This window comes from Budorcas taxicolor, chromosome 15 (genome assembly GCF_023091745.1).
Source record: "Budorcas taxicolor isolate Tak-1 chromosome 15, Takin1.1, whole genome shotgun sequence".
In the NCBI taxonomy this organism is placed as follows: domain Eukaryota; kingdom Metazoa; phylum Chordata; class Mammalia; order Artiodactyla; family Bovidae; genus Budorcas; species Budorcas taxicolor.
Genome location: NC_068924.1, coordinates 77,229,121 through 77,256,535, shown reverse-complemented (window position 1 = coordinate 77,256,535; position 27,415 = coordinate 77,229,121). Strand labels below are relative to the sequence as shown.

General features: G+C 39.0%; 3 protein-coding genes across 3 annotated transcripts; all 3 read right to left on the bottom strand.

Moving 5' to 3' along the window:
- Positions 1-2,822: 2,822 nt before the first annotated feature.
- LOC128059967 (olfactory receptor 5AL1-like) lies at positions 2,823-3,773 on the bottom strand. The gene has a single exon (XM_052652202.1). It carries the CDS (start codon positions 3,771-3,773, stop codon positions 2,823-2,825), a length of 951 nt encoding a protein of 316 aa, XP_052508162.1.
- A 2,886-nt stretch (positions 3,774-6,659) lies between these two features.
- LOC128060369 (olfactory receptor 8U9) lies at positions 6,660-7,619 on the bottom strand. Its single transcript, XM_052652773.1, has one exon. It carries the CDS (start codon positions 7,617-7,619, stop codon positions 6,660-6,662), a length of 960 nt encoding a protein of 319 aa, XP_052508733.1.
- A 17,489-nt stretch (positions 7,620-25,108) lies between these two features.
- LOC128059966 (olfactory receptor 8U8) lies at positions 25,109-27,415 on the bottom strand. The gene is made up of 2 exons (XM_052652201.1): positions 26,480-27,415; positions 25,109-25,117 (listed from the first exon to the last, which is right to left on the bottom strand). The coding sequence occupies exons 1-2, from the start codon at positions 27,413-27,415 to the stop codon at positions 25,109-25,111; spliced, it is 945 nt and encodes a 314-aa protein (XP_052508161.1).

The following is a 27,415-nucleotide window of genomic DNA, read 5'->3' as shown; positions in this document are numbered from 1 at the left end:
GGACAACAGAGGATGAGATGGTTGTGTGACATCGTCGACTTGATGGACATGAGTTTGAGCAAGCTCTGGGAGTTGGCGATGGACAGGGAAGCCTGGCGTGCTGCAGGCCATGGGATCGCAAAGAGTCGGACATGACTGAGCGACTGAAGTGAACTGAACTGATGCATATAGTTGACTCATCGGAAAAGTCACTGATTTGAGTAAAGATCGAGGGAAGAAGGAGAAGAGGGCATCAGAGGATGAGATGGCTGGATGCCATCACTGGTGCAATGGACTTGAACTTGGGCCAACTCCAGGAAACGGTGAGGGACAGGGAAGCCTGGGGTGTTGTAATCAAGAGGATTGCAAAGAGTCGGACACAACTGGGCGACTGAACAACGATAACAAAATAACTGACTTACAGCACTATGTTGGTTCCATCTGCCCAACATAGTGACTGAATACTCTTACACGTTACGAAATATTTGTCTAGTTACTGTCTGTTCCGTGATTTGTCTAGTTACTGTCTGTTACTGTACACATGTATTGCAACGTAATTGATTATATTGCCCATGCTGGCTGCATTTCAGACAGTGACTCACTTATTTTGTAACTGGAAGTTTGTACTTCTTAAGGTTTCTCACCTAGTTCACACACCTCCCCACTCCACTTTCTTCAAGAAACTACTTATTCTCTGTTTTATTATGTGTTTTTTTTAGACTTCACATGGAGGTTGAATTGTATGGTATTTGTCTTTTTCTATCTGACATTTCACTTAGCATAATACCCCCTAGGTTAACCTACATTATCACAAATGACAGGATTTCATTCTTTTTTTTTTTTTTTTTTATGGCTGAGTAAAATTTCATTTTCTTTGATGGATATTTATGGTACTTTCATAAATCGGTTATTGTAAATAATTCTGCAGTGAACATAAAGGTGTATATATCTTTTCAAATTACTGTCTTGTCTCCTTTAGAAAGATACCCAGAAATGGAGTTCTGATCACATGATATCTACTATTAATTTTTTGAGGAATCTCCTGTTCTTTTCAGTAGTTACTGTATCAACAGTGTGCAAGGGCGTCCTCTGTATTTTATTGGCAGCATTTGTTATTTGTTACATTTTTGGTAATAGTCATTCTGACAGATGTGAGGCAATATCTCACTGTGGTTTTAATTTGCATTTCCCTGCAACCTCATTTTACAAGGCAGATATTGCCTTGATACCAAAACCAGATAAAGACATTACCAAAAGAAATAATTACAGGTTAATATCCATGATGGACATAGATGCAAAAACCCTCAATGAAATATCTTCTTTTTAAAAGGAACAGTGGCAGATGATATGATATTCTGTACAAAACATTCCAAGAGGTCACCAAAATACTGAGAGAACTCACCAATGAATAAAGTTGTTGGACACAAATTTAATAAATAAAAATCTGTTATACTTCTATATAGTGATAATGAATCATCAGAAGAATTAAGAAAACAATCTCATTAACAATTGAATAAAAAGAATAAGATATCTGGGAATAAATCTAGCCAAAGAATTTTCTCAGAAATCAATGACATTTATGAATAAAATTAAAGAAAAAATAAATGGAAATATATATTCTGCTCATTAGTTTTGTTAAAATAATTATATTCTCCAAGGCTGTTTATATATTCAGTGTAATTATTTTCATATGGTCATAGGTGTATATTACTCAAAGCAAGGGTGTTCTTCAAAGACCAAATAATTTCAGTAAAAATCAGCAAATTAACTATATTATTGGATCTATAGACCTTACTCTTTGCAGAAGGACATGCTTCCCTTGTTAAAATTCAAGTTACTGTTTCAGTCTTTTTAAGTCAGATTTTCTGTCCGTGTTGGTATCTGTGTCCATGTTAGAGTTTTAGAATCAACAGTTCTTTTCAGATTCTTCTTACTCATGCGTGTGTGTGTGTGTGTGTGTGTGTGTGTGTATGAGTGTATTTTATACCATACTAATAGTTGAAAGCTTCTTTAGTAATCTAAAGATGATATGATTTTTTACCATGTATAATTTATGCATTGAAGAATTCAAGTCAAAATTCCACTATGAAAAAAAGAGTGATCTACAAAAGAAAATTTAACCCACTATTTGCAACTGAACTTATTTCAGCCTCATATCTTTCAATATTGATGTTGTAGTTCAATCACTAACCATGTCCAACCCTTTGCAACCCCATAGACCATAGCACTCCAGGCTTCCCTGTCCTTCATCGTCTCCTGAAGTTTGCTCAGACTCATGTCCGTTGAGTTGAGGATGCTATCCAACCATCTCATTCTCTTATCTTACTGCCTTCAATCTTTATCAGCATCAGGGTCTTTTCCAGTGAATCAGCCCTTCACATCAGTTGGCCAAAAATATTGGAGTTTCAGCATCAGTCTTTCCAATGCATATTCAGCCTTATCAGAAATTATAATTTACAAAATAATAAAAATAAAATTAGAAACTAAATGTATCTTCTGTATTAATATTAACTTTCACTTGGTGGCTTAGATGGTAAAGAATCTGCTGGCAATGTGGGAGATTGGCTCCATCCCCGTGTCAGGAAGATCCACAGGAGAAAGGAATGGAACTCACCCCAGTCTTCTTGCCTGGAGGATTCCTTGGGCAGAGGAGCCTGGCAGGTTACAGTCCATGGGGTAGCAAATAGTTGGACAACACTATCCCTTTCACTTTTTAAATATTGCAGTGTTAGAAAGCATGTTACTAAAGGCATGATCATGCAGAAAAACTGTTTGTTTTTTGTTCATTTGCTTTTTTGGGGGATATCCTAAATGTGAAGGCTTTCAGTTAAAGCATGGATCACTTATATTATAGTAGAATACACTTTTCCCATAGTTCTCTTCAAAGCATTTTTTACTTCCGTGTTCCTCAGGCTGTATATGAGAGGATTTACCATGGGAATTACCACTATATAGAATACAGAAGATATTTTATCAGTATGCAAGGAATGGCTTGTTTCCGGTTGCATATACATGAAGATGATCGGACCATAAAATATAGTGATGGAAGTCAAGTGGGAAGCGCAAGTAGAAAATGCTTTTTTTCTGCCTTCAGCTGATTTAATCCTTAGAATGGCAAATATAATGAATACATAGGAGACAAGGACAATAAAAAGAGAGAAAAAGATATTGAACCCAGCAAGTGTGAACAATAGCAACTTTTTGATATATTTGTGATGGGTTTCATGACAGGCCAGGGCAACCAAGGGGACATCATCACAGTAGAAGTGATTTATTATGTTTGAATGACAGAAAGGTAAGTGGAATGTAAGAATTGCTTGTAGGAGTCCCACGGAAAAGCTATATAGATATGTGCTAAGCACCATCTGAATACAGACCCTTTTGTTCACGACAATGGTATAGAGTAAAGGATTACAAATGGCCACATGCCTGTCATAAGCCATGACTGAGAGCATACAAAATTCACAAACCACAAACATGATAAAGCAAAACCACTGAATGGCACAAGCAGGTAAGGATATCCTTTTAGTTTCTTGGAGGAAGTTCACCAGAGTGTTAGGAGTGACCGAGGAGGTATAGCAAAAATCAACAAAAGCTAAGTGGCTAAGGAAATAATACATAGCTGTATGAAGCTGAGGACTGACACGAATTAGCATGACTAACCCAAGATTACCCATGGCACTAATTAAGTAGATCACTAAAAAGATCCCAAAAAGAAGGGCTTGAAGCTCAGGACTATCTGTGAGTCCCAAGAGGATGAATTCAGTGACTTGTGAATTACTGTGTTTGGCCATGAATTGCATATAGAAGCATATCATACTGTTAGCTGCAGAACATCCATTGCAGATAATCTTTCACGTTGTGGATTAAGGACCTCACTCATGCTTATTTTACGGTGACCATATTGGAAAGATAAATCCTCAGTGGTCAACGGGCCATTCTCAGATTTCAGTGCTGCCTACTTTGGATTTGAAGGGATTTGCTGCAGGCAAGAATTCCAACACACTCAGTAGTCAGGATATTTGTTAAGGAAGACAGAATATTTTGAATTAAAATATAGGATATCATGTACACAAAATTCCAGCATCATAGGTAGTATAGCAGGATAAATATTTCAAGAGTTAAAGAGATGGCCATGAATATATTAAGATTAATATATTAAGATGAAACACAAGGCATTTCAACTAGAATTAAGACAAACATGACTCTTACTAAATATTGTGCTTAATGTGCTAGCCAATGTAATGAAGGAAAAGGTGAAATATAGTTACATATATAGTATTAAAGTGTATCTAAACTAATTTGTTTAGTGAAAATATTGGATTTTTTTATGATTGTGACAATGTCTTCTATTACAGTAGATAGAAGAATGCTATGTAATGAAAATTATAGCATAATTTTCACAAAAATGTGAAACTTCAAAGAAAAGTGAAAACATAGTTTTCAGAATTCCACTTCATATGATAAACAAAACATTTAAACATAAAGCCTAATTTAATATTGAGCTTAGCAATATTAAATTGCTATATTCATCTTATATATTCATGCTATTTATGTTTAAGTCAAATAACTTCATAGTTTCACATTATTTTTGGTAGAATGACATTTAGAAAAGGAATTCATCTGTAGTCTTGGTCTCATGACAATAGATTTAGTCTTCGATATCCGTTTCACCTTCACAATGTTGAAGAGATGGAGGCGTACATAAGTGTCTGAGATGTTTTGACTCCTCAAAGATCAGATCTAGCATTCAGGTTTGGGCTTTCAGACACCAAGGAATCTATGGTCTTTAATTGAAGAGCTATGTCCTGGTAAAAGCTCCATCTTGCCAAGACAGGACAGTGTGAATTAAAGATATTAATGACAGGCTTTGAGTATATAGAATAGAGACTCAAAATTTGCTGCAGGAACCACTGAAATGTTCAAATAGTGGATAAATGTGTTTAAAGCAAAGACAAAAAAAGAAACTTTTGAGAACTGTAGATTAAGTCAACCCTGTATCTCTATGATTCACCAAAATGTGTACTATATTTCCTTTCTCTGGTTATGTTTCATTAAACATTCAAATGGCATACACACACACTCTCTCACACGTATGGTCTTCACAGGTGGTGCTAGTGGTGAAGAATCCGCCTGCCAGCTCAGGGGATGCAGGAGATACAGTTTCGATTACTTGGTCAGGAAGATCCGCTGGAGTAGGAAATGACAACACACTCCTCTACTCTTGCCGGGACAATTCCATGGACAGAGCAGCCTGGTGGGCTACTGTCCATTGGGGTGCAGAGAGTCAGACATAACTGAGCAACTGAACACACACACACACACACACACACACACACATAAACATTTATTAATATATATTAAAATGACATGCAAATTACAAACTCAAAACCATTTTCTGTGTAATTGCAAACTGTTCAGTTATCATTACACTTATCTGAAATTGTATATGCATACCTGTATATCTCTATCTATCTATCTATCTATATCACAGTCATCCATTGTCTACGTTAATTCTCATTTATAAATTGGCCTCTCACGTATAGTATAGTTGGGACTAGAATTAAGGTTCTTTAGCAAGAGAGATGATGTGCAAATGCTTATGATTTATTATTACTCTTTTGTGTATTCAATATTTTAGAAGACTCCAAATTTTGTAATGCTGTCCTTATTTAATTGACAAATAAGCTACAGGAAGCCCACACACAGTTCAAGTCCATCCTTTGACTACAAGGCATGTGTTCTTTTCCAAGCTAGGCTGCATTCGCTAGTGTGCTCATCACATTATAAACTATACCTTATTCAGTGATGACCAACTTACCTGAGATCTGCCCAGTGTAATTGCATAGGATCCTTGCTACTGAAAAATGATCTATGACGTTTCAATTATTTTGTGCATATTTATTTAGAATATATGATACCCCTGAGATTCCATTCTTGAGTTACACATTTTTTAGATACCTTGAAAAAATATAACAAGATCTCATAGGCTTTAAAAAAAGAAGTTCACTTAAAAATTAGTCTTCAGAGATCAAACCAGGTGCCAGGCCATGTTAAAGCAGTGACTAAGGTAAACTTCAGATGTATTATTCTTCTGAACAAAGACAACTTGAAAAATAAATAAAGACAATTTGTTAAATGTATAAATATGGAGAAGTTTTATGAATTCATTCATAATTTAAAATTATTTTTATTGGGTATACTTGATTTATGGAATAGTTTTATAACATTTTATTTTTTGAAGAAACTAGCAAATCAGGGAAAGAAGTACAATGTACATCTTTGTTCTTCATATAGGATATGATTAATGGAACTGGAGAATCCTGAACCAGGGATTTTAAAGTGGTGGAAAGGTGAAACCTTTGTCCTATAACTAGTTATATATCCAGATAATGATTTGTTATGCAATTATTTATTTGAGAAGTAAAAAACATTGGTATAAATTCTTATGGAACAAAGAATTATTTTTTAAAATACAATTTCATTTGAAAATGAGAGAATTGGCAAAAAATTCTAATGGACACTTTTATATCTGAAATCTCATTCTAAGTGAAAATCTTTAGAAAATTTTATTGCACAATGAACATACATGTAGAAATCCAGTATTAAGAATAGGCATTTTGGTAGCTTAAGACAAAAAAATCAGACTGTGAAGAAAATTCCGTTTTTATTCATTCAAGTCACTTTCTTAATTTCATGAACATAAAAGCCTGGTTTCTATTCATGATGACTTTTTTCAGGGCAGCTTTCACTTCCTTATTCCTCAGGCTGTAGAGTAAAGGATTCAACATGGGAATGATCGCCGTATAGAATACAGAGGCCATCTTATCCGTGTCAAGGGAATGATTAGAACTTGGCTGTAAGTACATAAAGATGAGGGTTCCATAGAATATGGTGACTGCCAGCATGTGGGAGCCACAGGTAGAAAAAGCCTTGCGTCTGCCTGCAGCGGAGCGCATCTTCAGGATGGCAGAAGCAATGTACATGTAGGAGACAAAGACAACAAGAAGGGAAGAAATGAACATGAGACCAGCGCAGGCAAAAATCCATAGCTGCTTGGAGTGAGTGTCTGACCTAGTGAGCCTCAGAAGAGGCATGTCGTCACAATAGAAATGATTGATGATATTGGAATGGCAGTAGGAGAGGTAAAAGGTGAGGATGGTATGAAATAGGGCAACCAGGAAGCTGTAGCCATAGGGGACAGCCACAAGCTGAATGCAGATGCCTGGGGACATTACGACCATATAGAGGAGAGGGTTACAGACGGCCACATACCGGTCATAGGCCATGGAAGCCAGTAGCAAACACTCGGCAGTCATGAAGGCCAGGAAACAGCCCAGCTGGGCAGCACATCCATTGAAAGAGATAACATTTTGTTTGTACAGGAAATTCCCCAGCATTTTGGGTGTAATGACAGAAGAATAACAGAAATCAACAAAAGCCAAGTTACTAAGAAAGAAGTACATTGGTGTGTGGAGTCTTGAATCTGTTCTGATGACTAGGATCAGACCCAGGTTGCCTGCTACTGTGAAGAGGTAGATGGATAAGAACAGCACAAAGAGGGGCATCTTCAACTCCTGACGATCTGTGAGGCCCATGAGAACAAATTCCGTCACCTCAGTGCAATTTATCTGGATCATGTGTCTTCACTATGTCTGGATGAAGAGAGGATAATGAAATCCAACATAATTAAATTCAAGTCTTAATATCCTTTAAAGCAATTGGTATAATCCACATGAAAATGCTAACAGTAAATGTGCTAGCATCCTTGAGTCTGGTGATGAGACAGAGTAAACGGAGATGTTTTAGAGGAGAGACATATTTATCTCCCCCAAATCAAGTGCATTTTATGAAATTAACAGCTGTAGATAGGATTCAGTCCACACTGACTCTTTGCTCAAAGCTCTTACATTGTTTAAAATTTAACATTATTGTTTTCAAAACATTAAAACTATTGCTTTTATCAAAAATATCCTAACATTAATACTATAAAGGAAAATGAACCCCTGCAGTGACATCACTCTGACAGACTTGCATATGTGATGCAAACCCCACATTGTTGCAGTGCTGACAGAGCCATGAACAGCATGCTCTAGCCATCTATTCTATACTCAGCACTTATTGCAGGGAGGCCACCATTGATTGCTACGTAGTCTTCACGAATGTGTTAATAATGCAAATGCTGAAAATGGGCAACTTTATGAAGGACTATGGCTACCTCATGGGTTGTTATTTTAAAAAATATAATATAATATTTTTTATTTGACTGCCCTGGTCTTCCTCAGTGCACTCAGGCTTTCTCAGCTGGCAGTGACCAGGGCTACCCCTCTGTGTGGTGCCCAGGCCTCTCATTTTGCTGGCTTTCCTTGTTGCAGAACACTGGCTCAGTAGTTGTGTCACATGGGCTCAGCTGCCCCGTGGCATTGTGGGATCTTCCTGAACCAGGTATCAGACTCATGTCCCCTGCATTGGCAGGTGGATTCTTAACCACTGGACCACGAGGAAAGTCCTACTCTGGTTCTGATATTCCCATCTTATAGACAGGGAAGAAACATTGAGAGGTAAAGCAAATGAAGTAAGCTCAGACAGCCTGTCTGTAGCACAGGGCTTTCAAACTAGTGTTCTTCTGATGCAGGAGCCCACTCACTATTAGAGAACTGACAAGCATCTGCCTTATAATGCAGGGGACCCAATTGTGTTGATCGCAGCATAAGAGATGTGAGTATATAAAATCCACCCAATGCTCCGAAATGGAAAAGTACCTACAAAAGATTGGATAGATGTATATGTATAACTGAGTCACTTTGCTGTTCAGCAGAAATTACAATATTGTAAATCAATTAAAAAATATGCTCCAATAAAAATTAAGAAGTCAATGTAAAATTTATATTTTATTTCACTTATTCTATTCCATCTATGAGAAAAAAATACAATAGAGCCTCAGTAATGAAAAACTGATTTTCTAACAGATAAATGTTGAAAAATGCCCTTCCTTTGAGACTTATGCCAAGCAAGGCACAGTAGAAAGAACCCTGAATGAAATTGGGAGGTCTTTATTTGAATGCTCTGTCACCCTCAAAATACATTAATTTTAGTACGTCAAAAATTCAGTTTATTCCTTAATTTCCTAATTTAACGTGGTGCCTATTTTATCAAAATCAAAAATAATTTTTAAGTGTACATGTGTGGATGTTTCTACAACTTTCTATGGGAAGAAGATAATTTTTGATGGTGTTGATCAGTACATGAAGCAAGTCATCAGAGTGTTTAAAAGCCTAGTTAGTGGTCCCACGAATAAATGAATTCCACTTTAAAATAATTAAGCAAGTACTTTATTGGAAGTTTGGTTTACTAGTTCCAAGACAGCAGCTAAGAGTTCATTGTTTAGCAACTAAACATGCTTCAGTATGCCATTTTATCTTATCTTAAAGGTAGCGCATGCATATATTTGACAATATATTTGAAAGTATATTATATATGATCTTTTATGATCTAACTCGTGATTTTTATATTCAGATTTTATATACTCGCATGTCTTATGCTGCAATCAACACACAGAATTATTCTGCAATCCTCAATTACAGTATGACTTTCCATTTCTCCCTACTTCCTGTGTGTTTTATCTTATACTTATCTCTACCAGGTGAATGGTAATTAACGAGTTGGAAGAAAAAAATCCTATTTACTCTTCAAAGCCTATCAAAACTCAAGCTTTCCTGAGAAGAGAATTCTTTAAATTCTAGTTCTTCTGTTACTTACCAGTTTTCATTTTTATGTTGTGGAAACATTTTATACATAATTTATTTACATATAATTTATGATTTCCATCTGTTTCTCTATTTCTTCTTTTGATAGATTGTCTACTCCATGGGTGGAAGTCATGAATTCTTTATTCATTTCTTAATATAGCCCCTTCTACATGCTTGGTGATAATGAATTAAACATTAATTTTGTCATGCTATTTCAATTTATGCCCCTGTTCATAATTCATACTTTTATTTGTATCAAATATGTTAAGGTCACCATGAAGATTTAATTTAATGTGCTTATCTCTCATTCTGGGTAAAGTGACTAGATTTACTAAAATAGAAAGGAGTCTTGACATAGTTTACAATCTAATCAGTTAAGTGCCTAACTTGTCTAAATGTTTGAATAGATTCTATCTCTATTCAATTTTTTTTGAATATTTGAATCTCAAAATATTTGAGATTTCAAATATTTTTTTCATCCCAAACTATTAAATATGCATTTTATATAACACCACATGCATAACTGAAATAAGATTAGAGGAGATATTCTTTCCCTTGTTTCCAAAATGTCATCTAAAATATTTTATTCTAAAATTTATTCTATTCTAATTCATTTTAAAACTGTCATTTGTATCCCAATTTTTAAATATATTCTTCTAAACTATACCTGGGCAGACTGTGTTCCTATTTCTTCTCCAAATAGGTCTGGGCAGCAGGAAACTGAAAGGTTTTGTCATTGACATATCCCGAGGGTTCTTTCTTACTTAGAGTAGGAGGCAAGTAAAAAAATCAGAAAGCTTAGAGCCCACACCCCAAAGGGATCCCAAGGCAGGCTGGAGATTAATTAGCATTATTATTCTGTTTTGAAGAACTTCAGGTGTACAGTTCTGCATTTGATGTCATTCCCTAAGATTTTCTAGTTTTTGAATTACTCTTATTTATTTGTTGCTTTAATTGTTATATGGTTGTTGTTGTTCAACAGAAGAATTTAAATCTGTCCTTGGAAGAAAGATAAAAATTACCTTGTGAATTTTCTAACTACATCTCTTCGAAGAAATAAATATATAACTCCTCCAAGAATCTATTTCTGAACATCATTGTCCTATTCTTTGAAATGTTCATGAAGTGCTCATTTTCTCTTTAGGTTGTCTCTCTCCATCATTACATGATTTCCTTGGTGACCTACTCTAAAGAACACTCTCCCAGAGAGCTTTCTTAGCTCTTCTGTGTCTACAACAAGGGTGTACAGATAGAAGATGGTTTTAAAATTTACTTGGAAACAATGTGTCTGCTGTAAACTGAATTGTATCCTCCCCAAATTCATAGATCAAGGGCCCAAACCCAATGTGATGATATTTGCAGATGGTACTTAGGTAGTTAGGGTTAGAAGCGATAATGAGAATGGGATCCTCATGATAAATCAGTGCCTTATAAGGAGAGACACTAGTTTGTTCCCTCTCTCTTTACACATAAACACACACAAACATGACACTCTCTGATACACACACACACACACACACACACACACACACACACAGAAGAGGCCATGTGAAGTGAGCACAGTTAGATAGCAGCCACATACAATGCAGCAAGAAGGTTCATACAAAAACCAAACTGATCAGGACCTTGACTTGGACTTACCAGCCCCCCAAATTATGAGAAAATAACTTTCTATTGTTAGAAACCACTCATTTTTATAGTATTTTGTTATGATAGCTTGAATGGACAAAGACAGCATGTTTATGGAAACAATAATTCTCTACATTGAAACAGTTTTTGTTGCGTTTGTGGGAGGGGATGATGAGGGAGAAAGGAACTGTGGAATTATGTTTATTTTTCCAATACAGAGCAATTTCTGTTGCCTTCTCATAATTTTTTTAGTATAAATTTATTTATTTTAATTGGAGGCTATTACTTTATAATACTGCATTGATTTTGCCATACATAGACATGAATCCGCCTCAGGTGTACATGTGTTCCCCATCCTGAAGCCCCCTCCCTCCTCCCACCCTGTACCATCCCTCTGGGTCATCCCAGTGCACCAGCCCCAAGCATCCTGTATCATGCATTGAACTTGGGCTGGAAGTTTGTTTCACATATGAAAATATAAATGTTTCAATGCCATTCTCCCATATCATCCCACCCTTGCCCTCTCCAACAGAGTCCAAAAGACATTTCTATACATCTGTGTCTCTTTTGCTGTCTTGCATACAGGGTTATTGTTACCATCTTTCTAAATTCCATATATATGCATTCAGTTCAGTTCAGTTGCTCAGTCATGTCCAACTCTTTGTGGCCCCATGAATCACAACACGCCAGGCCTCCCTGTCCATCACCAACTCCCAGAGTTCACTCAGATTCACGTGCTTCGAGTCAGTGATGCCATACAGCCATCTCATCCTCTGTTGTCCTCTTCTCCTCCTGCCCCAAATCCCTCCCAGCATCAGAGTCTTTTCCAATGAGTCAACTCTTCGCATGAGCTGGCCAAAGTACTGGAGTTTCAGCTTTAGTATCATTCCTTCCAAAGAAATCCCAGGGCTCTTCTCCTTCAGAATGGACTGGTTGGATCTCCATACAGGCCAAGGGACTCTCAAGAGTCTTCTCCAACACCACAGTTCAAAAGCATCAATTCTTCCGTGCTCAGACTTCTTCACCGTCCAACTCTCACATCCATACATGACCACAGGAAAAACGATAGCCTTGACTAGACAGACCTTAGTCGGCAAAGTAATGTCTCTGCTTTCGAATATGCTATGTAGGTTGGTCATAATTTTTCTTCCAAGGAGTAAGCATCTTTTAATTTCATGGCTGCAGTCACCATCTGCAGTGATTTTGGAGCCCAAAAAAATAAAGTCTGACACTGTTTCACTGTTTCCCCATCTATTTGCCATGAAGTGATGGGACCGGATGCCATGCTCTTCGTTTTCTGAATGTTGAGCTTTAAGCCAACTTTTTCACTCTCCTCTTTCACTTTCATCAAGAGGCTTTGTAGTTCCTCTTCACTTTCTGCCATAAGGGTGGTGTCGTCTGCATATCTGAGGTCATTGATATTTCTCCCACCAATCTTGATTCCAGCTTGTGTTTCTTCCAGTCCAGCGTTTCTCATGATGTACTCTGCATATAGGTTAAATAAGCAGGGTGACAACATACAGCCTTGACGTACTCCTTTTCCTATTTGGAACCAGTCTGTTGATCCATGCCCAGTTCTAATTGTTGCTTTCTGACCTGCATACAGATTTCTCAAGAGGCAGGTCAGGTGGTCTGGTATTCCCATCTCTTTCAGAATTTTCCACAGTTTACTGTGATCCACAGAGTCAAAGGCTTCAACATAGTTAATCAAGCAGAAACAGATGTTTTTCTGGAACCCTCTTGCTTTTTCCATGATTCAGCAGATGTTGGCAATTTGATCTCTGGTTCCTCTGCCTTTTCTAAAACCAGCTTGAACATCAGGAAGTTCCCGGTTCACGTATTGCTGAAGCCTGGCTTGGAGAATTTTGAGCATTATTTTACTAGCATGTGAGATGAGTGCAATTGTGTGGTAGTCTGAGCAGTCTTTGGCATTGCCTTTCTTTGGGGTTGGAATGAAAACTGACCTTTTCCAGTCCTGTGGCCACTGCTGAGTTTTCCAAATTTGATAACATATTGCGTTCATAACTTTCACAGAATCATCTTTCAGGATTTGAAATAGCTCAACTGGAATTCCATCACCATCACTACCTTTGTTCATAGTGATGCTTTCTAAGGCCCTCTTGACTTCACATTCCAGGTTGTCTGGCTCTAGACTAGTGATCATATCATCATGATTATCTGGGTCGTGAAGATCTTTTTTGTACAGTTCTTCTGTGTATTCTTGCCACCTCTTCTTAATATCTTCTTCTTCTGTTAGGTCCATATCATTTCTGTCCTTTATCAAGCCCATCTTTGCATGAAATGTTCCCTTGGTATCTCTAATTTTTTTGAAGAGATCTCTAGTCTTTCCTATTCTGTTGTTTTCCTCTATTTCTTTGCATTAACCACTGAAGAAGGCTTTCTTATCTCTTCTTGCCATTCTTTGGAACTCTGCATTCAGATGCTTATATCTTTCCTTTTCTCCTTTTCTTTTTACTTCTCTTCTTTTCACAGCTATTTGTAAGGTCTTCCTAGACAGCCATTTTGCTTTTTTGGATTTCTTTTCCATGGGGATGGTCTTGATTCCTGTCTCCTGCACAATGTCATGAACCTCATTCCAAGTTCATCAGGCACTCTATCTCTCAGATCTAGGCCCTTAAATCTATTTCATTTCCATTGTATAGTCATAAGGGATTTGATTTAGGTCATACCTGAATGGTCTAGCAGTTTTCCCTACTTTCTTCAGTTTAAGTCTGAATTTGGCAATAAGGAGTTCATGATCTGAGGCACAGTCAGCTCCTGGTCTTGTTTTTGTTGACTGTATAGAGCTTCTCCATCTTTGACTGCAAAGAATATAATCAATCTGATTTTACTGTTGAGCATCTGGTGATGTCCATGTGTAGAGTCTTCTCTTGTGTTGTTGGAAGAGGGTGTTTGCTATGACCAGTGCATTTTCTTGGCAAAACTCTATTAGTCTTTGCCCTGCTTCATTCCACATTCCAAGGCCAAATTCGCCTGCTACTCCAGGTGTTTCTTGACTTCCTACTTTTGCATTCCAGTCCCATATAATGAAAAGGACATCCTTTCCAGGTGTTAGTTCTAAAAGGTCTTGTAGGTCTTCATAGAACCATTCAACTTCAGCTTCTTCAGCATTGCTGGTTGGGGCATAGACTTAGATTACCGTGATATTGAATGGTTTGCCTTGGAGATGAATAGAGATCATTACCACCCTAGTCAAGGAGGCCAGCATTTGGCATCCTCAGCTTTCCGTGGCCCTTGGGGGGCCTGAAGATCCACTGAGTACTTGGAATACTATTTAAGTGGTCTACAGACATCAATTCCTTGCTGGAAAACACATACACATTTTCTTTAAAATAAGCAAACATTTATATAAATGAAACCTCAGAAAAAAATAAAATTTGTCATGGCTATAACTTTTATTCTCTGGATGCTATGTTTGACTAACTGGGACAAGCAGGAATCACTCTCAAGATATAATCACTAAATACCTACATAAGAGAGGAATGATAGATGCTCTGGCCTGGTTTCCAAACCTTGTGCTGCAGAGTTTCTGTAGATGAAGAGGGACATTGTTTCCAATAAGTGTCACTGATTGAATCATTTGGGACAATATAAAATGTTGTTCCGTGATGGGCTTTCTGTTGTCTTTTTGCTTTTTGCTTTCCTTTTTGCAATGCCAATTCAGGGGAGAGTGTGTTGTTTGCAGTGAGTGTGTAAGATGAAACCATTATGAACTGAAAATTCAATTCAAACTGATTGCTATGTTGCAATAAGTTAAGAGTGTCACAAATAAGTTGATGCTTGTAAGTGGATATACCAAAGTGTGGGAATGAGTTCCTCTACAAATTAGAGCCTACTCAATACTCTCCATGAAATCACAATGAGTCAGACGTGACTGAGCGACTGACATTTTCACTTTCTTTTTCCAACGCTCTCACCCTTTCAGGGTCACTTGTAAGCCCGTGTAGTCCAAAATGCTTTTCTAAATGGCAGAGAGAATTATAGCTAGTGAAAGAAATAACACATCCTTAATATCCAACCATGAGCCAATTCCTATCAATTAAGACAGCTACTATTAAAAATAAATAAAAACAAAGAATTAAAGAAATAAGTGTTGGCAAGGATGTGGAGAAATTGGAATCCTTTGCACTGTTGGAGGAAGTGTAAATGGTACAACTGCTATGGAAAATAGTATGGAAATGCCTCAAAAGTTGAATATGAAATTACCAGATGATGCAATAATTCCACTCTTTGGTATATTCAAAAGAATAGAGCACACTTTGTCAGTAGCAGCGTTATTTACCATAGTTCAGGGGTAGAAGGTTACCCCTACTGTCCATTAGAGGACAGCTGAATGCATAAAGAAAACATACAATAGAATGTTATATTCAAAGGAAGGGAATTCTGACACCTACTACATGAATGAACCTTGGGGACATTACGCTAAGTGAAATAAGCCAATCACAGAAACAGATACTGTATGAGAATAATTAAACTCAGAGAGATGGAAAGTAGAAGAGTGGTTGACAGGAGCTGGTGAGAGAGACGGGAAGTTGTTTAATGGGTTTCAGATTTGCAAGATGAGAATTCTGGAGATTACTTGCACACCAATGTGAATGTACTCAACACTACTGAACTGTACACTCAAGAGATAGTTAAGATGGTAAGTTTTATGTTATGAGCATTTCACCACAATTTTTTAAATTAAAAAAAATTTTATGAGATCATGGAGTATGTTGCCCATGAAACATCACCCAGCACTTGTGAAGGTGGAAAACCATTTTTCAGTATTGCAAAGCTGAGGGGTCCTCCTCAAACCATCACCCTCTCTCCTCCTCCTCCTCCATTTTCATCATCTTCGGTCTTGGTCCATTCACCACCAAGCCTATTACCTGCAAAATCTTGCTGATCTGCCCGTTCTTTTCTGTCTCTGCTGTTTCTGTCCTCTCATACCATCTGCATCCTAACTCATCTGCCCGACTCTAGTTTTCTCTTCCCTCCAATTCTTTCAGTGTGCCACTTCCATTCAAGTATTTCTACAAGACACCTTTGTGCATGTCACTAGTCTGCCCAATAAAAATAATTTTGCTGTTTTTGAGTTGCTTAGTTGTAACTGACTCTTTTGCAACTCCTCTGTCCATGGGATTTCCCAGGCAAGAATACTGGAGTGGGTTGCCATTTCTTTCTCCAGGGGATCTTCCCGACCCGGGGATTGAACCTGTGTTTCCTGCATTGAGGGCAGACTCTTTGTCACTGAGCCACCTGGGAAGTCCTAACAATTACCCCTGAATTTTTGCATTGTGCCTGGCTTCAATACTGTTTAGTATTAAACTACCACCCTTCTGGCAAACCAGGTTCTCTGTAGCTTTTTTACACAAGCTTTCACCTTTAGTTCAGCCAGACTCTCCATCAATCACCCCTTTGTGCCTCACAGTAAATCTCCCCATCTTTAAATGCAGTAGAATCCTGATTCTATCTGAGAGCAGCCTGGAAGTTCCATGGCCTGTGCTTTTCCGTCATCCATCTGAGCCCTGTACCCCGGGGAAGACACGAGAGCCGCTCAGTTAGAAGTGAGCCTGCTTTCATCTGCATCTCCACACGGCCCCATGGTTCTCCGCTTGTCACTGCAGAGGCAAAAAATCCTTGTGTTTGGCTGTAGCTTATGAAAGAAATGAAATATGATCATGGAATTGGTGACACTGGGAGCTTACAAAAATCAAGGCTCTACTAGACCTTCCTTCTCTTCCCCACAGGTTCATTCTTTCCTCACTTAAGAAGCCTCCCCTGGTTACTCTGAGGCTTGGGGTTCTCTGCCTTTTCTCTGTTCTGGTGACAAGAGAAGAAACTCTTTGTCCCTAGACATTTGGCCCAGGTTTATATTCTATCTGCTATTGTTCCTTAATTTACCGATTTGTATGATCCTTTCTTGTCCATCCTTTCTTGGGGGCTTCCCTGGTGGCTCAGAGGTTAAAGGGTCTGCCTGCAATGCAGGAGACGTAGGTTCGATTCCTGGGTCGGGAAGATACTCTGGAGAAGGAAATGGCAACCCACTCCAGTATTCTTGCCTGGAGAACCCCGTGGATGGAGGAGCCTGGTGGGCTACAGTCCACGGGGTCGCAAACAGTCGGACACGACTGAGCAACTTAGCTTTCACCTTCACGTCCAACAAGGTGGATGGAAAGATTAGGTACCATGACTTCCATGTCTCTTGATTTCATAACATCAGTTCAGTTCAGTCGCTCAGTTGTGTCCAACTCTTTGCGACCCCATGAATCGCAGCACGCCAGGCCTCCCTGTCCATCACCAACTCCCGGAGTTCACTCAGACTCGCGTTCATCGAGTCAGTGATGCCATCCAGCCATCTCATCCTTGGTCGTCCGCTTCTTCTTCTGCCCTCAATCCCTCCCAGCATCAGTCTTTTCCAACGAGTTAACTCTTCGCATGAGGTGGCCAAAGTACTGGTTTCAGCTTTAGCATCATTCCTTCCAAAGAAATCCCAGGGTTGATCTCCTTCAGAATGGACTGGTTGGATCTTCTTGCACTCCAAGGGACTCTCAAGAGGCTTTTCCAACACCACAGTTCAAAAGCATCAATTCTTCAGCACTCAGCCTTCTTCACAGTCCAATTCTCACATCCATACATGACCACAGGAAAAACCATAGCCTTGACTAGACGGACCTTAGTAGGCAAAGTAATGTCTCTGCTTTTGAATATACTATCTAGGTTGCTCATAACTTTTCTTCCAAGGATTGCTGTTTTTCTTTCTGGCCTTCTCCATAATCTAGGGCATCCAGCAATTAACTGAGAATTCACTAGACACTTTAATTATATCTTGCAGAGGTTTCAGACAGGAGGTGAAAAACACAACTTCAGTTACACATAGTGAACCTAAATGACATAAATGAGAGGATCAGTAAAACTTTTGATGTAAACTGTGAAGCCCAAAGCAAGGAGGAGTTTGCATCCCTATGGATTCTGGATTAATGATGGATAACCAGACTATCCTGCATGTGGTTTGTGAGGATACAGTGAGGGATTTGTCTGCTTTGTATAGTGATTTTGAATATAAATTTTACCATGTAGTTTTCTATGAAATAACTAGGGGCTTTAATATAATGGCTGCAGGGGAGTGGTAGTGTTAGTATCTAACACTGTTCGTACATAATGCATTAACACACGTGGTTCAGTGAACAGGAAAAGTAGCAAATCCTTGCATTTCACAGCTTGACATGATCATGATTTGTCAGCATCGATCAGGATTATATGAATTAACATGAATTATGCTTAGTAAATTACATATTTTATTTTAAATGACAAACATGGTCAATGCAGTTGGAAAAATGTTCTGATCTCATTTATGTTTAACTGTAAAATGGCTTGACTTCTACTTGGTATAGGGATGTTGGAAAATTAACTAAGTAGAAATCTTTTGTATAAATCCCTGCATGAAATACATTAGTTGAATTCAAGTGACCATAAAAAGGAGTTATTAACCACAACTTGTTAGGATTGAGTTTTTAAAAAGCTATTTCAGCATTGGTTTTATATATATATACATATACATATGTCATCAAGGGCTCTTCCCCGGGAAAGGTTTATCTTTCCATTTATTAAACTTTAGGAGAAAGAGTTCAGTTGAGTTGATCAAAGTTTTGGGGAGGGGAGAGTATTTGACTAGGAGATACATTAAGGGAATTTTTAAGGTGAAGGAACTGTTCTGCATGTTACCAAGGGGGTTATTGTTTAACTCTCTGCAATTACCATAAATTCATAGAACTGCATATTGCAAAGACTAAATTTTGTGTGTGTGTATATATATATATATATATATATATACACACACACATGAATAGAAAAGTTAGTGAGATTGTCAGACAATGCCAGGAAAAAATTGCATACAAATGTATTTAACTGTATTATGAATGTATGACATAATCACACTTAAGATGGGAGATTTATTGTTATGAGTAACTTTGGAAAATGGTTCTTTGATTAGTCATTGTAAAATTACAGACAAAAGGAACTGAATATAAACTTTGCATTCTGGCTTATAAATCTGTTTCTCACAGTGGTCCAAGTTAGTTCTGAAAGGATGTACATGTATATTGGTGTTGAACAAGTAATTAAATGGCTTGTAAGTAGTGGGGCCAGGTTTTTCACTGCTGAAGAAAAACTTGACAAATAAGCTTGCAAATGAGATAAGCATGCTGTTGAGGCAGGAGCTTTACAAAAAAACATGCAATTTAGACCGTGCTCCTGGTAGCTGTTCCCTGGAAAATAGTCCTTAACAATGGGATTTTCCCTTGTAGAGAGAGAGTTTGGGAGATTTGTGAGTTTTTTTTTTTTTTTTCCTCTCCCAAGATCTTCATTTGAAAGCCTGGGAGAACCTGAAGAAAGATTTCATGCCATCTCCATGAGAAAGTACCACTGGGACTCATTTATCTCTCATTCCTTTCTGAGTTGTCACAAGAGACATCTGTGAGTACTTGGGGATTGAACCTCTGTAAATAAAGCAAATGTATTACTACAGTTATTTAGAAACTTGTGGAATAGATTATGACAAAAATTATGACAAATGATGATCATTGAAACCTTGAATCCCCAAACACATCAATAAAATTAACCTCATTTCAATAACACATTTTAAATCAGACCCACACAGCAATTTCATGTTTTCCTTAACAGCATTACTAAAGAAAAGTTATACTTAACAGTTTGAAAATCACAACTGTTTTCCAAGCAATGCTAGTTACCTAGAGCTCAAAATTTTCAAGAGATAAGCTTTCTTAGATATTCCCTGGTGATCCAGTGGTTAGGGCTCTGGCTTCTCACTGCTGAGCACTTGAATTCAATCCTTGTTCAGGGAACTAAAATCTCACAAGCCATGTGGCCAAAGACCAACAAACAAGAGAAAAAAAAATTAAAGCTTCTTTTTCAAATTCAGGTTTTGCCATTTTCAGACGGGTAGAAGTCCTGGTAGAATTTACACCCTCATGAATGAGACTACATTGAAAAAAATTTATAATTGGAAGAATAGCTGGACATTAATATTGTGAAGTGAAGTGAAGTCACTCAGTCTTGTCCAACTCTTTGCGACCCCATGGACTGTAGCCTACCAGGCTCCTCTGTCCATGGGATTTTCCAGGCAATAGTCCTGGAGTGGATTGCCATTTCCTTCTCCAGGGGATCTTCCCAACCCAGGGATCGAACTCGGGTCTCCTGCATTGTAGACAGATGCTTTACCGTCTAAGCCACCACTGGGGGAAATCTAGGACAGCTCAGAAATAGCACTTGTGAGAGATGTCCCTTGTCAAAATAGAATTCCTATGATGCTTATGAAAAGATTGGAACTCAAAGAACTACCAAGCAGCATGGGACCATAAACCATTTTTAGTCTCACAGCTTTCAGAGAGTGCTATGAAAGCAACTTGGTCTTGTGGCACTGACTCAAGTTGTTTCTAAGTGGCCAGAAGGAATATAGCTGGAAAACGTGTTAAGAGGAACAAATGGTCAGAGCTTTGGTTCTACCACCCCACTCCCCCAGACTAATTTTAGTTATTATTGTTTATTGGAGCTTCCCAGGTGGTGCTAGTGGTAAAGAACCCACCTGCCAATGCAGGAGATGTAGAGATGCAGGTTTGATCTCTGTGTGGGGAGGATCCCCTGGAGGAGGGCATGACAACCCACTCCAGTATTCTTGGCTTGAGAATCCCAAGGACAGAGGAACCTGGTGGGTTACAGTCCACAGGGTCGCAAAGGGTCAGACTTGACTTAGCACCCATGCACACATTGATATTATTATTAATAACATTAAAAAAACTCTAACCAAAACAATTCTACAAAAAATAAAATCATGTATCTAACACAACCCAATCATCTACCAATGAGAAAGCTCACATCTTAAACAGGAAATAAAGTTAGTGGTTCTATCAGGAGTCAAATTCATGCCTCCTGATATTCACATCCATTCAATTAGCTTTCTTTTTCCAGAAGAAAAGAAAGAAAATGAAGGCAGTCAGTCATGTCTGACTCTTTGAGACCCCATTGACTATAGCCTACCAAGCTCCTCTATCCATGGGATTCTCCAGACAAGAATATTAAAGTGGGTTGCCATTCCCTTCTCCAAGGCATCTTCCTGACCCAGGGATTGAACCTGTGTCTCCTGTATTCCAGACAAATTCTTTACCATCTGAGCTACTAGGGAAGGCCCCAGAAGAGAAAGGACCCAGAATTTCATGGCTAAGAGCAAACTAGATTTGACAACATAGCCTAAATAATTCTTCAGACTTTTACTTTTTCAAAGGTTTGTTTTCAAATTTCTGAGCCCTTTTTGTGATAAGAAGAGGTGCTAGAAGCACTTCCTATTAAGTAGGCTGAGAAAAGTTGATGAACGTTAAACAATTTTAATGATTCAATATGGCATCTGGTCCCATCACTTCATGGCAAATAGATGGGGAAACAGTGGAAACAGTGTCAGACTTCATTTTTGGGGGGCTCCAAAATCACTGTAGATAGTGACTGCAGCCATGAAATTAAAAGACGCTTACTCCTTGGAAGAAAAGTTATGACCAACCTAGATAGCATATTCAAAAGCAGAGACATTACTTTGCCGACTAAGGTCCATCTAGTCAAGGCTATGGTTTTTCCTGTGGTCATGTATGGATGTGAGAGTTGGACTGTGAAGAAGGCTGAGTGCCAAAGAATTGATGCTTTTGAACTGTGGTGTTGGAGAACACTCTTGAGAGTCCCTTGGACTGCAAGGAGATCCAACCAGTCCATTCTGAAGGAGATCAACCCTGGGATTTCTTTGGAAGGAATGATACTAAAGCTGAAACTCCAGTACTTTGGCCAGCTCATGCAAAGAGTTGACTCATTGGAAAAGACTCTGATGCTGGGAGGGATTTGGGGCAGGAGGAGAAGGGGACGATAGAGGATGAGATGGCTGGATGGCATCAGTGACTCAATGGACATGAGTCTGAGTGAACTCTGGGAGTTGGTGATGGACAGGGAGGCCTGGCGTGCTGCAATTCATGGGGTCGCAAAGAGTCAGACATGACTGAGTGACTGAACTGATATATGACTATCATGAGGACTTTTCTTTCTGGAAAATTACACAAATAATATATTGCAAAAAATTATAATACCATCTTAATTTGGGTTCCCCCAAAATGAGACACTGAATCAATGATTGGTGTAAATGTGACTTGTTAAGAATTTTTCCCATGAATAGCTATTGGATTGAATGGGAGTGGCACCTAGTAAAAAAGTAAGCCAAGCAAGGATATAGTATCAAAGTCCCCATGATAGGAATTTTGGTTAGATTCCATGGAAGAGTTCTGGAGAGAGGTAGCTTAAATTGATCTGAGTGGGCAAAAGAGCTTGACTATAAACAGCTGACACTGAACAACCCATAACCCATAAATGTATGGATTAATCTGTGTATAACTTATCATTAGCCTACTGTATCAATGATTCCTCCCCCCATCATTGGATTCAAACAATCAGAGACCTTGTAGTACTATAATATTTACTAATGGACAATTATTCATGTGTAGGTAGACCTGTGCAATTCAAACTTGCAGTGTCCAAGGGCCACCTGTATACTCCTGTGCTCATATAAATCATTGCTAAGGGGTAGTCCCTGTGGGATGTAAATTTCCAGTTGCTTCTGTCTTACCTGGCCCACAAGCATAACAGCTTCAGGAAACCTGATGCAGTTCTCCAATAAAGAAATGTAGGTACTTACTCTTAAGCAAGAAAAGCCACCAGAAGCTGAATATAGATACGATAAAGAGATCATTTGAGGCAAGGGCTATCAAAGCAGAGCCCTGGACAAGCAACATCAAGACAACTTGGTATTGGTTTGCAAACATGAGAGTTTCCCAGGTGAGATCTGAAACTAGACAAGCATACATGAAGGGTGGGGAAACAAAGGAAGAAGCAGATCATCCCATATTGGTCAGTGGCAACTTTAAATAGCAAGGGAATATACCTATGAGTCTTGGCTTGGGTGGCTATAAGATGAGTAAATCTCTGCAAAGCCCCCTGGACGCCTAAAAGTTCACATAATAGACTTACGGGTTCACTCACGCCTACCATGGAGAAGACAACGGCACCCCACTCCAGTACTCTTGCCTGGAAAATCCCATGGACAGAGGAGCCTGGTGGGCTGCAGTCCATGGGATCACTAAGAGTTGGACAACAACTGAGCAACTTCACTTTCACTTTTCACTTTCCTGCATTGGAGAAGGAAATGGTAACCCACTCCAGTGTTCTCGCCTGGAGAATCCCAGGGATGGTGGAGCCTGGTGGGCTGCCGTCTATGGGGTCGCTCAGAGTTGGACAAGGCTGAAGCAACTCAGCAGCAGCAGCAGCACGCCTACCATCCAGATGGTTTCAACACCTTAGGCTGTCCAGGCTGCAACCTTGACAAAGGCTCCTGCCGTGGAAGCAACAGGCAGAAAAGTGCACTCCAAAGGCATGGAGGCAGGGATCGGTAGTGAGGACCTGCTGATTGTCCAGGTGCAGCTCAAGAGTCAGCCAAATGTCACATCCTCTCAGTAACCTCATTCAACACTTGGAAACTATAAGTAGCTGTTGAAAATGCTTTTTTTTTTTTTTTTTTTTCATGCTCTGTATCAGAGCTACTGACTCTTAAACTCTGGAAGTTTGATCCAGCAATACGTGTTCTAACAAGCCCTCCAGATATCATTAAGTAGAAAGGTACTAATTACACCAATCAAAAGGCATATATATTTAGTTACTTAAAAAAGGCAAAATCCAACTACTGGCTGTCTAGTTCAGTTCAGTTCAGTTCAGTCGCTCAGTCGTGTCCCACTCTTTGCAACCCCATGAATTGCAGCACGCCAGGCCTCCCTGTCCATCACCAACTCCCGGAGTTCACTCAGATTCACGTTCATCGAGTCAGTGATGTAAAAGAGACACAATTTTCACTCTGTTTTTGCCGCTGCCAATGCAGAGGACATGGGTTCAATCGCTGGTCCGGGAAGATTCCATATGCCTCAAGGCTACTATGTCTGTGCATTGCAGCACTGAGACCGCGCTCAAGAGCCAGCACTGAGACCGCGCTCAAGAGCCAGAACTCTGTACCAAGAGAACTCACCATAGTGAGAAGCCTGGATACTGTAGCTAGAGAGTAGTACCACTCACCAAAGCTAGAGAAAACCAGCTCACAGCAATGAAGAACCAGTATAGCCAAAAATAAAATTATACATATATTTTTTAAGGTAAAATGATAAAAAATGATTACATGCAAATAGTAACTATAAGAGAGTTGAAATTGTATGTTAAAGTCATAGAAAAATAGGACTACAGTAAACAAAGATGGCACCCCACTCCAGTACTCTTGCCTGGAAAATCCCATGGACAGAGGAGCCTGGTAGGCTGCAGTCCATGGGGTCCCTGAGAGTCACACACAACTGAACGACTTCACTTTTACTTTTCACTTTCATGCATTGGAGAAGGAAATGGCAACCCACTCCAGTGTTCTTGCCTGTAGAATCCCAGGGACAGTGGAGCCTGGTGGGCTGCCCTCTATGGGGTTGCACAGAGTTGGACACGACTGAAGTGACTTAGCAGTTAGCAAACAAAGATGGGTTTTTAATAATAATAACAGAAAAACACAGTAAATTTAGCAATTATAAATTCATGAACAAGTGACACAGTCACCTCAAGATTTATGAAATAGAGAGTGACAGATGTGAACAGAAAAGCATAATTCAGCTGGGGATTTAATGGCCCTTGATGGAAAAAAAATAAAGGGAAAATCAGCAAGTCTATAGGAGACTTTTCAAGTGGCTAGAGGTAAAGAATCTGCCTGCTAAGGCAGAAGACACAAGAGGAGGAAATGGTAACCCACTCCAGTATTCTTGCCTGGAAAATTCCATGGACAGAGGAACACGATGGGCTACCGTCCATGGGGCCACAGGGAGTCAGACACGAGTGGCCAAGAACGTAGGAAGCTTTAGTAACACCATTCCCCAGTCTGACCAGGATGAAGTCTGCAATTCTTGGAAAACAATTTCTGAGGGCAGACTTTCTCAGCATTGAAACTTAGTGTCTAGGACTATATAACTGTTTTGTGTGTGACGAATTTTTCATGCCCACTGCAGTTTATGTAGCAGCATCTACAGCCTTGGAGAGGGAGATGGCAATCCACTCCAATATTCTTGCCTGGAGAATCCCATGGACGGAGAAGCCTGGCAGGTTATGGCCCACGGGGCCACAAAGAGTCAGACACGACTGAGTGACTAACAAACACACCCACACCCTTGACTGTCTACATAGCAAGGATATTCGTTTACACCACCTTGTCATGGTGAAAATCAATAATATTTCCAGACATTGCCAAATAGCCCCTAGGAGAAAAATCTATTCAGATTGAAATCACTGATTTACAGTTGTCTCTTAGCATTTAATTGGGAATATATTACAAAAGCACTCTAACATACATTATTAAAGCATTCTTATAATTTTAAACTGGGTATTAAAGGGACTCAGTTTTGTCTACCTTTGGCTTATACCTAGTTATGTTAATATCACATTAAATGAATTATTATAAATATATAAATATACTTTTATGTCTAAATATATATATGCATATATAAAATTTGAGAGATGGCATGTAAGTTCCTATGATACTTTCTACATATAAATTATGATTCTAAGTCAAGTTTAATTACAAAGAATTCAGAGAAAGAATTTATTTTAGTTTGAAGAAATTTTTATTGAACACCAAATAAGGTCAAGTCATTTGACTAGTTTTTCATAGTCAACTAAAAAAAAAAAAAAATGCACCATGAAAGCCCACAGTGATTTATTTGAATCAATTTTTTTTTTTTTACTTTACAGTATTGTATTGGTTTTGCCATACATCAACATGAATCCGCCACAGGTATACACGTGTTCCCCATACTGAACCCCCCTCTCTCCTCCCTCCCCATACCATCCCTCTGGGTTGTCCCAGTGCACCAGCCCCAAGCATCCAGTATCATGCATCGAACCTGGACTGGCGATTTGTTTCATATATGATATTATACATGTTTCAATGCCATTCTCCCAAATCATCCCACCATCGAATCATTTTTAAATGTTGTGAACACAGAAGCCTGGTTTTTATCTGTGATGATTTTTTTCAGGGAATTTTTAACATCCTTATTTCTGAGGCTGTAGATTAAAGGGTTCAACATGGGAATGATCACTGTATAGAAGACAGAGGCCATCTTATCTGTGTCAAGAGAATGCTGAGAACTTGGCTGTAAGTACATAAAGATGAGGGTCCCGTAGAATATGGTGACTGCCAGCATGTGGGAGCTGCATGTGGAGAAGGCTTTGCGTCTTCCCTCAGCTGAGCTCATTCTCAGGATAGTAGAAATAATAAACATGTAGGAGATAAAGACAATCAGAACAGAGGAGATGAAAGTAACACCAGCACAGGCCAAAATCCACAGCTGTTTGGAACGTGTATCTGAGCAAGTGAGCCTGAGAAGAGGCATGTCATCGCAGTAGAAATGGTTGATGGTATTCGAGTGGCAATAGGAGAGACGAAAAGTGAAGATGGTCTGAAACAGTGCCATCAAAAAGCCATAGCTGTAGTGGACAGCTACGAGCTGAATACAGATTCCTCGGGACATTGAGGCCATATAGAGGAGGGGGTTGCAAATAGCCACGTATCGATCATAGGCCATGGAAGCCAGTAGCAAGAACTCGGATACCATGAAGGTGAGGAAACAGCCTAACTGGGCAGCACATGAGTTGAAAGAGATAACATTTTGCTTGTACAAGAAATTTCCAAGCATTTTGGGTGTAATGACAGAAGCATAACAGAAATCAACAAAGGCCAGGTTACTAAGGAAGAAGTACATAGGCGTGTGGAGTCTTGAATCTCTTCTGATGACTAGGATCAGACCCAGGTTGCCTGCTACTGTGAAGAGGCAGATGGATAAGAACAGGACAAAGAGGGGCATCTGCAACTCCTCTTGATCCGTGAGGCCCACAAGAATAAACTCCTTTACCTGAGTGCAGTTGATCTGTGACAT